This window comes from Tetrahymena thermophila (assembly GCF_000189635.1).
Source record: "Tetrahymena thermophila SB210 genomic scaffold scf_8254609, whole genome shotgun sequence".
Lineage (NCBI taxonomy): Eukaryota > Ciliophora > Oligohymenophorea > Hymenostomatida > Tetrahymenidae > Tetrahymena > Tetrahymena thermophila.
In genome coordinates this window covers 508,837-522,455 of record NW_002476379.1, presented here as the reverse complement: position 1 = coordinate 522,455, position 13,619 = coordinate 508,837, and the positions used below count along the sequence as shown (strand labels likewise).

Below are 13,619 nucleotides of genomic sequence, written 5' to 3'. Positions count from 1 at the left end.
ATGTTAGTAAAATATAGAAATTTAAATAAATAAATAAATACTGTATAGCATTAGTTTTTGTTTGTGTTTGTATGCCAATTTTAATTTTAAGCAACTAATTCAAGTAGATTTAAACACAGTTTTGAAATATTTAAATTGGTCTTTTAACAATCAATTTTCCATTTATTATGATTTATGATTATTTATTTATTTTTGAAAAATAATTTTTATTCATATTCACTTATAGGAATTTAATTAGGATATATTTACATATTTAAGATTAGTTCTATAAAATAAAAACAAAAAACAAAAATTAAAAATTATGTTTTATCCAAATTAAATAATATTTTACTATTATTTAGGTTACTATTTTCATAAAATAATTTTAATTTATATATTGGTTTGTATGAAGTAATTTACCTAGAATCGAATTATTTCAAAATTAAAATTAAAAACTGGTATCATCCAAATTACTTTATTTTTCATCATGATTTATCATACTCTCTTAATAAAATTATTTTTTATACAGTTTTATCAGAACAGATGTGAATTTGGTTAGTGAGTTTTCAGTAAAGGAACAGTAGTGGGAATTTGAATGGGATATTTTTTATATAAGTTTCTCCAGATCAGGCTATGGGCAAATGAACAATTTTAGCCAGACTTTAGCGAATATAGATGAGTGCAATCAGCTAAAGATAAGGTTTTGATTCTGGAGACAGCCTTTTATAAATTTTTATTATTTTTTCTTTGATAATTCTTAAAATTTATTTTATTAGTATATTTTTTAATATTATTACAATTCACTCATTTTTTTCATATGTAAATCTTTTTCTTATGTTATTTCTTTAAATTTATCTTCTAAATTAATATTTTCATAAGATTATTTTTTATGTTTTTATTATAAATCTCTATTTTATTATAGAGTAAGTTGTCATACAAATTTACAAAAAGCGAGTTTTATATACCGTGTTTTTACATTTAGTAAAATTAAAATTTTAAATATTTTTTGTCAATTTTTCTTCATCCCATTAAAAAATTAATTTTAAAAATTGGGTGTAAAAAAATTGTTCGCCAGACCTCACTTTTCCTCTTATATCAAATATTTTTAACACACACTAATGATATTAAATATTTTAATCCAAAAGATAATTCTTAATTATAAAGAATTTAATTTAAATTTATGATTTATAATACTAATTAATTTAAATTTATTCTTTAAATTATAAAGTAAATACAGTTTTTGTCATTTGATATTAATTTTTGTAATATTTTAAAAATGAAAAATAAATAAATAAATAAAAATTTATAAAAAATATTTTAGGAAACTTCTTATTTATTGATTTTGAATAATTTTCTTTTTTAAATGTTTTTGTATACTTATGAATATTAGTAATTCAAATTTGTGATTTGTGGAAAAATAAGCAATTTAATTTTTGAGAAATTTTTAATAAAATTATGGTGCTGTTTGATAGAAAATTTGTTTGCTTATTTTTTATTTATCAATTATAAAAGAATTAATTGAACTTCTTAGCATTCAAAAACAAAAAATCAGTATATAGAGATTATTGACTGATAAGTCAAACCTCATTTAATTTTTTTTTTTCATAAATGTAAAAGAAAGAAAGATTTTAAAAAATAGATATGTTTAATTATTTTTAAAAATGTCAAAAACAATATTAGAAATTATACTTTGCAATTTATTTTTGTTTAAATAAGAGCCATATTATTAACAAGAATATTTATTTATTTAAATTAAATCCTACAAAATTTATACGAGTATATAAGCATTTTATCACATTAAAACCTGCTGCAGTGTTTTAATAAAATATAATGAAAAATTAAAACAATAAAATACAATTAAACAATTTGCTTTTTTTAAAAAAATAACCTTAATTTATAATGAATCACAGTTAAAAATAGATTATTTATTTATTTGCTATTGGATTCCTTTTAGCAATAGTAGAAAGCTAACTTACAATTAAATCTTATAATTAATTTGATTTTAGCATCATCGAAGTAATTTATTTTTTGAGTTATTTTTTTAAATTATTGTATTTATAAGGAATTGAATTGTGTATTTTACCGCTCAGGTGAAAAAAGTTTCTCTACTTGGACTTTTAAATTTTTTGTTCAAAACGATAATTATGATTCATAATTGAAGCCAGAAATGGTTTAAATGTATATACCATATTATTATATAGATGTAATATTTTAATTTTTAAGAAAATATTAATTTACATATAAAATTCTAACAGAATAATTAAGTTAATATGAATTCCAATTATGGAGGTGAATTTATTTCTTTTGACTTAAGAGTTGATTTTAAAGATTTTAGAATTGATTTTTAAAACTCAATTGGAATGGACTTTTACTGTTCGGCTCAAGCTTAAGTGAAAAAATATGTAAAATAAATAATTAAATTAATACTTACTTCTTTACTTTTTTATTTAAATTAAAAATTAAAATAATTTAAAATTTAGGGTTAGTATTATTATTTTGTCTGTTTAAATGGATACATTTTCTAACATATGGATTATTCAGATCTTGGAGATAAATCTTAAATTTTTAAAGAAACAAAAATATGTTTTCACAATTATTAAGATTATATGATTTTAGATGATATTTTAATATACAAATCTTATATTATCAATTTCAATTCTCTCAGTATCTATTAATGTTATTTAACTTTGGTTGATGTAATTTATTAGCAACTTTTTTAAAATTATTTTCCTCTTATTTTTAATTATTATAAGAAAATAATTATAAAAGAATTTAAATAATTCTAAAATAATAAATAGAAATAGTTTGACCTATTTGTATACATAGATGCTAGCAACATAATAAATATTTGCTAATTAGATGTTAATTCAAATAATTTTTAGTGCCTAAAGTATTTAAGGATAGGTCCAGGCAACTCTTAAGACTTTAATAATTTATTTATTTCAAAAGTTATATAATCTAACGGAGTAATTTTTTTAAATAAAAAGCTTCTAAATATAAATTATTAATTTATATTAGATAAATTTATTTTTATATGCTCTATAAGGTGACAAAACATACACTTTATATGATTTCAGCGCTTTTACTGTTTTACAAACTTCTGGTTAAATAAAAGATATTGATAACATCAATAATTCTATTTAAATACAAGTAATTATTAAAATAATTTCTTTGATTAACTTAAAAAAATAATATTAATTATTTTAATGATTTAAGAAAGCAATAATTAGAGGAAAAATTTAGTGGAAGCTACTAAATTTGAATAAAATTTCTAATTTTTTTTTTCATTATTTTATTAGTGTCAAATTAAAAAAAAAAAATTAGAAAGTAAAAATGAATTTATTTTTGAACAAATTCAACAAAACAATTCAATCAAATACATAAAAATGCAACTATTTAAATAATTATTAGTTTATTTAAAATTGATTAATAGATAATTAAAAGTTTTTTAATTAATTAGAATGTAATTATGGTCTACCAATAATAAAATATTGCTTAAAAAATAATTTTCAGATATAATATCCATACATAAAAAGTAGATATTACTTAATTAGATTGGAAGAACTCATAATATACGTTTTCAAATAAAATAATTGATACTATTTAACCTGCTCCTGCTTCTGCTTCTGGAATATTGCTAAATTTTAAGAATGATATGAATTTACAATATAATTATTAGAGTGTAATTTATTTATTAATTAATATTTAAAAAAATGAATTAATTTAATGAATTTATATAGGAAATAACAGCTTTATAATTAAAAGCAAGTAATACTGGGTAATTATTTATTATAATTTGGAATAGAAATTTTATTCTGGCCATTTGCAGAGATTATTGTATTGATTGTTAGTAAGCAATAGACAATCAGTAGTGTTAATAATGTTTATTAAGCTATTTTCTTTAGCCTGATAACATTACATGTGAAAAATCATGCCCTAGCTTATCAATATAAAATAATGCTAATTTGACTTGTGATTGCGTTTAAAATGCAATCTTAATAAATAATTAATGTTAGTGCGATAGTTAGTCTTATATGGATGGAAATGCATGTATTTAATGCTCTATTCCTAATTGTATTTAGTGTAAAGATTCTATAACATGTATGAAATGTTAATAAGGATACTATTTTTTTGAAGATTTCTCTTGCAACACTTGCAATATCTCAAACGGTTATTACATAAAGTAAATAGATTAAACCTCTTTTATTTTTAGTTTTTAATATTATTTTATCAAAAGAAATCTAATTTTTTATAAAAATTTTTCTTTTTTTATTAAATTTAAATAAAATTTTTAATTGAATAGAGCATAAAATTGTTTTCGTTGCTTTCATTCATGTTTGACATGTGAAGGTCCTAATCAAAATTAATGTCTAAGTTGTAAACTTCCAGATTTTTATATGTTTTAAGATAAGCTATGTAAACCATGTGATGTTAAAAACGGCTATTTTATCAAGTAATAATGATTATTTTTATTCGATGATAAAACAAAAATAATTTATAAATTTAATTTTTATTAATAGAAATAAAATTTTAATTTCTATTTTCAAACAATCTTTATTTATTATTTTAATTTATAAAATTTCATTAATAAGAGATTAAATTTAATCAAAAAATGATATTTTCATATTCTTATTAACAAATAAATAAATTTTATTCTAATATAATTTTAAATAATAAGTAATTAAAATTGTCTTTCTTGTTTTGAAAATTGCAAGACATGTTTAGGTGCTAATCAAAATCAATGTACAAGTTGTTATGAGGGTTATGACAGCATCAATAATTTTTGTTAATAAATATTTTTAACTTATAAATCTCAGATTTTTACTGAATAAAAGATAGAATAAATTTAACATTTATCTTCATCAACATCATCTGCGTTGGTTGTTAGCACTACAGTTATGAACTTAATTCAAAATATAGGATCTAACTCTAGCTTTGGTATCTTAATTTCTAGCCTAACAATATAAAAACTAGCTTATCTATATCTTTTGAATGTAAACTTACCAAAGTAAATTTACTCCGCATTAGAAATTTTATCTGGTAAATTAAATTACTAAGCAATTAAAAAATATTTTCTATATTAATTTTAAATTCAATAAATATCAAAAATATTGTAGGAAAGTTACCTTCTCAGCAGTTTAAAGTCTTAAATCCATTTAGCTAACTATTAGATAACTATTTGATATAATACTAAAACATTAAATATTAAAAAATGGAACTTCCTTACCACATTTTAGTTAACTGTGGCTAAGCTATCATTTTATTTGCAATATGCTCTTTTTTCTTTGCAATATTTTACATCCTAACAGAGAAAATTTAAATAGATAAAGTCAAACAAATTTCAATTAAAGTCTACTAATCTTTATTCTCATCATTGCTGATTTAGTATTTTCAGTTAATAATATCAATTTTCGTAATTAGTATCAACTAACAGATAAAAGAATTCTTTTTATAATCGAGTATTGAACAATTAGGAATTAAATAATTTATTACACTTATTTTGTTAATTACCGTAACTATTCATGGCGAATGGAGGATGGCGAATGGTGAATATTGGCGAATCATTCAATAATATTTCAAATTATCATAAATTACTTGAATAACGCCGGCGAAAGTGGCGAATTAATGAATAGTTCTAAAATTACTTATTTTATGGGTTCCTTCTAAATATTTATTAATTTCTTTCCCACCCCTTATAATAAATTATCATAAAACCCATAATAATTAAATTCGCCATTCGCCATTAAAATGGCGAATGGCGAGGAGAAAAATATTGAATAGTTACGGTATAACAGCATATATATATAAATAACAATACAAATATTTAAATGCTGAAAATAATATGTAATCAGAGATGAGCTTTTAAGAAATTACTAAAAATAAAATATTAAATGAAACTATTTTCGAATCAAAATTGAGAAGAAACTTTATAATTATTTACCAATTTTATGAGTCTTTTCTCCTACCTACTTGCTTTATTTAACTGAGTAATAACTGGATAGCAGCAAATATTGTATCAATAATCCTTTATTTAAACCTTCTGATAATAGTTATCTACTTGAGGCCTTTTTTCTCTAGATTAAACAATATATATTTTATTATTAACTATCTATTTTGGTTGTTGCTATAAATTTAATTTTTGGTGCTCAATTATTACTGCAATTAAGATAATATCTCTGAATATACTTAAGATATTGACGCTATTAGTTATTCTTTTTTAATAAATGTCTAAATAGTTTAACTAATTTAGCCATTTTATATGTTAGTAACTCTCAGCATTTAGATTTATGACCTTGTTAAATAAAAAATGGTTGAAAAAAAATTATAATAACAAGAAGATTAATTAGATCAATAGTAATTGAGTGATTTGAATTTATCAAACACATAAATTGAGCTATCAAATAACTAAATAAAATCTTTTAAAATTATCAAAATTTTTAAGAAAAATAATTGTTCTTAAAATTAAAAAGATGAATATAATATACTAAATCATTAAATTCAATCTGAAACAATTTAAAAATAAGATTGAATATTTTTGTTTTGAATTTCTATATTTATTTTGTCTTAAAATACATTTTGTAAATAATTTATTATTTTTTTCTTTACTTAATAGTTATAAATGAGAAAAATCAATCATAAAAGTGCTTAAAAATAGAAATCATCAAAACTACTTTAGAGAATGCTGGTATATTAATAAATAAATAAAAAAAAAGAGTTAGCTAATTTACTCAAAAGAATTTATTTTTCAAAAAGTAAATAAATAAATAATTAAGTTTTTATTTTAATAAGTTAATTGTTTTTAAAAAATTATTTTATCTTTTTTTTATGAATCTAAAATTCATTTTTTTTTCTTCTTTCGTTTTATGTAATTCAAATTAATAGTATTTTTAATTTCAAAATAAAATTTTACAAAGAAACAAAAAAATTTTTATTAAATTATGAATTTTCAAAAATACATATACAGTAGTGGCAATTACGAAAATAAAAATTCATTAAATACCCTATCAAAATAATATTTTTTCTCCTTTATTAAAATTTTTAAATTGCGCCTATTCAAAATTGTAGTTCTAGTGGCTTCGCGTTCTTATTATCCTTTATATCTTGTTTATTATATTTTTAATTTTATTTCAAGAATATAAGCTTTTAATTACATGAAAACTTGCTACAGTCTTTTAATAAAATATTCTGAAAATTAATATTAAAAAAATACAATTAAACAATTTTTTTCTTTTATTAAAATATAAGCTCAATTTAAAATGAATCACAGTTAAAAATAGTATTTTTATTTATTTGCTATTATAGGATTGCTAAAAGTAATAGTTAAAAGCTAAATCATAGGACAAATGAATTTTATGATAATAGAAGTAAATTATTTTTTGTATTATTTATTTATATTATTTTTTTTTAGGAATTGAATTGTGTATTTTACCACATTCCTTAAGAGAGTAAGCAACAATGGCGTTTTAAATTTTTTATTCCAAATGATAATTATGATGGATAAAAGCGGCTAGATTTGCCTTCAGTGATTAATCCTCCATAATATTATATAGATGTAATATTTTATTTTTAAAAAAATAATTTTAATAAATAAATAATTCATAAAGAATAACTAAGTTTATATTTCTACTATGGAAGGACTTTTAGAAAATAATCAAAGATAATTTTTTTATTTTGACTTAAGAGTTGATTTTAATCAAATTAGAGATGGATTTTTAAGAAATAGGTAATGCGCTGGTACTTTTTATGTTAAAAAATATGTAAAATAACTCAATTAATACTAAAATGTTTACTTTTTATTTAAATTAAAATAATTTAAAATCTAGGGTGAGTATTATTATTTCATTTGTGCAGCAAGATACATTATCTAAGATAAGGATTTTTCAAATCTTTAATACAAAACATAGATTTTTTAATAAATATCACAAATGTCATGTTAATCTAATTATTAAAATTATATGATTTCTTAAGATCTTTTGATATATAAATCTTATATTATTAATATCAGTTCTTTAAATTAATACTGCTATTCTTTACTTTTAGTTGATGTAATTTATTATTACCATATATTATTTTCCTCTTATTTTTAAATATTATATCAAAAAATTAAAAAAGAATTTAAATAATTCTAAAATTAAAAATAGAAATAGTTTGATCTCTTTGTTTACGAAGATGACAATACAATAACTATTTGCTAATTAGATGTTAATTCAAGTAATCTTAACTGTTTAAAATAATTAATAATAAATAAACCCTACATAGGCATAAGTATTTTCTAAATATTTATTTCATAAGTAGTAGAATCTAATGGAGTAATTCATTATTTGTAATAAAGAGCATTTAAATATAAATTATTAATTTTTATTAGGTTAATTTAATTGCATTCGCTCTATCTGCTTAAAAAGTTCACACTTTCTACGATATCAGCACTTTTACTGTTTTGTAAACTTCGGGTTATATAAAACAAATTGATAACATAACTTAATCTATTTAAATAAAAGTAATGATTATAAAATCTTAGATTAATTTAAAAGATAATTAATATTAATTATTTTAATGATATAAGAGAGTAATAATATGAGAAAAATTTAATGTAAACTCTTAAACTTGAATCAAATTTTCTAAAGTATTTTTTCTTTCAAGATTTTATTAGTCTTGGGAATATACCAAAAAGTTTTTTTCCTAAAAATTCCCACATTCCCAAATTATCCGTGCTATATGGAAATTCAAAAACATATATCAATAAAATAAAAATACAAAAAAATGAAACTATTGAAATAATTATAACTTGAATTTTATTTTATTTAAATTTGTTTAATAGATAATTAAAAGTTTTTTTATTAATTAGAATATAATTATGGTCTATCAATAGTAAAAGGTTGATTAAAAAATAATTTTCAGATATAATATTCAAACATAAAAAGTAGATATTACATAATTAGATTGGAAGAACTCATAATATACATTTACAAATGCATTAACAAATTAATTTTAACCTTATAAAGGAACATTATAAAGATTTTCTAATTTATAAAATTTTGATAAGAATCCTCCTAATAGTGTAATTTATTTATTAATTAATATTTTTAAAAAAATTAATTTAATGAATTTATTTAGGAAGTAATTGCTATAACATTATTAATTGACAAGTAAGATTTTAGCACAATAATTTGGAATAAAAATTTTATCCTGGCCACTTGCAGAGATTATTGTGATGATTGTTAGCAAGCAATAGATAGTCAGAAGTGTTTATAATGTTTAATAAGCTATTTTCTTTAGCCAGATAATATTACATGTGAAAAATCATGCCCTAGCTTATCAATATAGAATAATGATAATTTGACTTGTGATTGCGTTTAAAATGCGAGCTTAATAAATAATTAATGTTAGTGCAATAGTTAGTTTCATATGGAAGGAAATGCATGTATTTAATGCTCTATTCCTAATTGTGGTTAGTGTAAAGATTCGATAGCATGTATGAAGTGTTAATAAGGATACTACTTATTTGAAGATTTCTCTTGCAACATTTGCAATATCTAGGATGGTTATTATAAAAAGTAAATTGGTTAAAATCTCTTTTATTTTTTAGGCTATAATATTATTTTATTTTGAGGAATTTAAATTTTTTTATAAAGTTTAAATAAACAATTATTATTCCTGCTCAAATTGAAGAATTATTATTAATGAAAATTTAACACTCTTTAAAATAATATTATTTAGAAAAAAATATAAAATTAAATTAATTATAATAAACTTTATTTTTAAAATTTAATAGTGGATAAAACTGTTTGCGTTGCTTCCATTCATGTTAAACTTGTGAAGGTCCTAATTAAAATTAATGTCTAAGTTGTAAACTTCCAGATTTTTATATGTTTTAGGATAAACAATGCAAACCATGTGACATTAACAATGGTAATTTTATCAGGTAATCATAGTTTTTTATTAGATAATAAAACGAAAATAATTAATAAATAAATTTAATTTTTATTTATAGATAAAAAATTTTTAATTTTTGCTTTCTTAATTTATATTTTAATTTATTAAATTTAAATAAAAGATAGAAATATTAATTTTAAATGAAACTCTAAAATTTATAATTTATTTATCAAAAGATTAAATTTTCATATTCTTTTTAACAAATAAATAAATTTTATTTTAATATAATTTTAAATAATAAGTAATTAAAATTGTATTTCTTGTTCTGAAAATTGCAAGACATGCTTAGGTGCTAATCAAAATCAATGTACAAGTTGTTATGAAGGTTATGATATCATCAATAATTTTTGCTAATAGACATCCTTAAATTATAATTCTCAGGTTTTTACTGAATAAAAGATATAATAAATTTAATAGATATCTTCTTCAACATCATCTGCATTGATTGTTAGCACTACCATTATGAACTTAATTCAAAATATAGGATCTAACTCTAGCTTTGGCATCTTAATTTCTAGCCTAACAGTATAAAAGCTAGCTTATCTATATCTTTTGAATGCAAACTTACCAAAGTAAATTTCCTCTGCATTAGAAATTCTATCTGGTAAATTAAATTACTAAACAATTAAAAAATATTTTTTTTATTAATTTTCAATTCAATAAATAAATATAAATAATATTGTAGGAAAGTTACCTTCTCAGTAGTTTAAAGTCTTAAATCCATTTAGTTAACTATTAGATAACTATTTAATATAATACTAAAATATTAAATATTAAAAAATGGAACTTCCTTACCATATTTTAGTCAACTGTGGTTAAGCTATTATTTTATTTGCTATATGCTCTTTTCTCTTTGCACTATTTTACATCTTAACAGAGAAAATTTAAATAGATAAAGTCAAACAAAATTCAATTAAAGTCTACTAATCTTTATTCTCATCATTGATAATTTAGTATTTTCAGTTAATAATATCCATTTTCGTAATTAGTATTAACTAACAGATTAAAGAATTCTTTTTATAATTAAGTATTGAGTAATTAGGAATTAAATTATTTATTACATACATTTTGTTAATTTTAACAAAATTTATATGTAAATAACAATACAAATATTTAAATACTGAAAATAATATGTAACCAGAGATGAGCTTTTAAGAAATTACTAAAAATAAAATATAAAATGAAACCATTTATGATTCAAAATTGAGAAGAAATTTTATAATTATTTACCAATTTTATGAGTCTTTTCTCCTACCTACTTGCTTTATTTAACTTTGCAATAACTGGATAGCAGCAAATATTGTATCAATAATCCTTTATTTAAACCTTTTTGTAATGGTTATCTACTTGAGGCCTTTTTTCTCTAAATTAACTAATATGTATTTTATAATTAATTATCTAATTTGGTTGTTGCTGTAAATTTAATTCTTGGTGCTCAATTATTACTGTAATTAAAATAATATCTCTGAATATACTTAGGATATAGATGCTATTAGTTTATCTTTTTTAATAAATATCCTAATAGTTTAACTAATTTAGCCATTTTATATGCTAGTAACTCTCAGCATAAAGATTTATGATCTTGTTAAATAAAAAATAGTTGAAAAAAAATTATAATAACAAGAAGATTAATTAAATCAATAATAATTTACTGATTTGAATTAATCAAACACATAAATTGAGCTAGTAAATAACAAAATCAAACCTTTTAACATTATTAAAATTTTTAAGTAAAATAAGTGCTCTTAAAATTAAAAAGATGAATTAAATATACTAGATAAGTAAAATCAATCTGAAATAATTTAAAAATATGATTGAGTGTTTTTGTTTTGTATTTTTATGTTTATTTTATTTTAAAATACTTTATGTTAATAATAATTTTTTTTTCTTTCTTTATCTAATAATTACAAATGAAAAAAAAATCAATCTAAAAATGCTTAAAATTAGAAATCATCAAAATTAATTTAGAATGTTGGCATCTTTAATCAACAGATAAAAAAAGAGTTATTCAATTAGCTAATATGAATTTATTTTTTCAGAAATCCAATCTACTAAGTTTATTTTTATTAGCTAATTAAATTTCAAATTTTTTATATTTTAGAAATATTTTGGGTAGAATGGTTGTAGACTACCAGACTAGTATACTGTAGTAAATATTAGGATTTATGGTATATAAAAATTGGTTTTAAAATAATTATTTATAATTTAGAATATCTGATTAGATGACTCTAATTATGCAGATATTTGAGATGTGTATGATGTAAATTAATAAAAATTAGATCTATGAAAATGAGTCTAATATGCTGATTTTGTGCTCGTGACAAGATTTGACAAAAGTATTAATCTCTGATAAGTATTTCATTTTGTTTTTCAATTTTGGCTAAATACATCGAATTAGTATATATGATTGAATAATATGTATATATTTTAGAAATCTACTTATTTATTTATTTAGAATAACTTTATTCTTTTTAATGCTGTGGTTTACTTACAAGCTAATTGATAGAAAAATTGTTTGTTTATTTTTTTATTGATCAAATCTAAATTTTAATAAAATTTCTTAACATTAGAAAAAAAAATGATTGTATAGAGATTCTTGTCTGATAAATCAAACCACTCTTAATTTTTCTTTTTTATAAATGTAAAAGGAAAGAAATATTGTGAAAAATAGATATGCGCTTAGATATTATTTCCCAAAATGTCAAAAATGAAATTAAAAATTATATTTTGCAATTTATCTTTGTTTAAATCAGAGTCCTTTTATTAATAAAAGAATATTTATTTATTTAAATTAAATCTTACAAAACTTATACGAGTATATAAGCACTTAATCACAAGAAAACCTGCTTCAGCGTTTTAAAAATATATAGAGAAAATTAAAAGTATAAAATAAAATTATACAATTTTTTCTTTTGTTAAAATATTAGCTTAATTTATAATGAATCACAGTTAAAAATAGTGTGTTTATTTATTTGCTATTGGATTCTTTTTAGTAATAGTAGAGAGCTAAATCATATATAATAAATTAGCTTATTTTAGTATTATTGAAGTAAATTATTTATTATGTTATTTATTTAAATTATTTTATTAAAAAGGAATTGAATAGTGTGTTTTGCGTTAATATATTGAACCGCCGTCTTTCTTATTTTATAATTTTTGTTCCAAATGACTATAAAAAAAGTGATACTTTCTAATTAATGTTTGATAAAATGAATAGTCCATATTATTATTTTGATGTAATATTTTAATTTTTTATAAAATAATTTAAATAAAAAATAAATTCATATAGAATAACTTTGTTAATATCAATTCTATTCCTGGAGGATATTTTGCTTCTTTTGTTTATATTGACTTAAATTTTGTTTTTTATGGTGATTTTTAATAATAAGCACTTATGGATACTTATAATTGCTCTGAAGGCTAAGTGAAAAAATATGTAAAACAACTAAATTAATAATAAAATCTTTACTTTTTTATTTAAATTAAATTTTAATAATTTAAAATCTAGGGTTAGTATTATTATTTTATTTGCCCAGGAAAATACATTATCTAAGATGATGCTTATGGTAATCTTGCTTATTAGTAGAAGATTTTTAAATAAATATAAATATGTTTTCACAACTATTAAGATTATATGATTTTAGATGATATTTTGATATATAAATCTTATATTATTAATTTCAGTTCATTAAGCATCTATTAATGCT

At 19.6% G+C, this 13,619-nt stretch overlaps 2 protein-coding genes across 2 annotated transcripts; both read left to right on the top strand. All coding sequences in view use genetic code 6, as the record gives it.

Moving 5' to 3' along the window:
* Window positions 1-1,878: 1,878 nt before the first annotated feature.
* TTHERM_00443060 (transmembrane protein, putative) lies at window positions 1,879-5,162 on the top strand (the record flags this gene model as incomplete). Its single annotated transcript, XM_001033219.3, has 10 exons — window positions 1,879-1,995; window positions 2,042-2,182; window positions 2,235-2,381; window positions 2,460-2,945; window positions 2,998-3,129; window positions 3,440-3,661; window positions 3,720-4,162; window positions 4,283-4,432; window positions 4,658-5,019; window positions 5,140-5,162. The coding sequence occupies 10 exons, from the start codon at window positions 1,879-1,881 to the stop codon at window positions 5,160-5,162; spliced, it is 2,223 nt and encodes a 740-aa protein (XP_001033219.3).
* Window positions 5,163-7,130: 1,968 nt separating this feature from the next.
* TTHERM_00443040 (transmembrane protein, putative) lies at window positions 7,131-11,804 on the top strand (the record flags this gene model as incomplete). Its single annotated transcript, XM_001033217.2, has 11 exons — window positions 7,131-7,343; window positions 7,388-7,531; window positions 7,584-7,736; window positions 7,803-8,024; window positions 8,121-8,288; window positions 8,345-8,476; window positions 8,825-9,037; window positions 9,094-9,533; window positions 9,752-9,901; window positions 10,155-10,516; window positions 10,598-11,804. The coding sequence occupies 11 exons, from the start codon at window positions 7,131-7,133 to the stop codon at window positions 11,728-11,730; spliced, it is 3,330 nt and encodes a 1,109-aa protein (XP_001033217.2). The 3' UTR covers window positions 11,731-11,804.
* Between the last annotated feature and the right edge of the window lie 1,815 nt (window positions 11,805-13,619).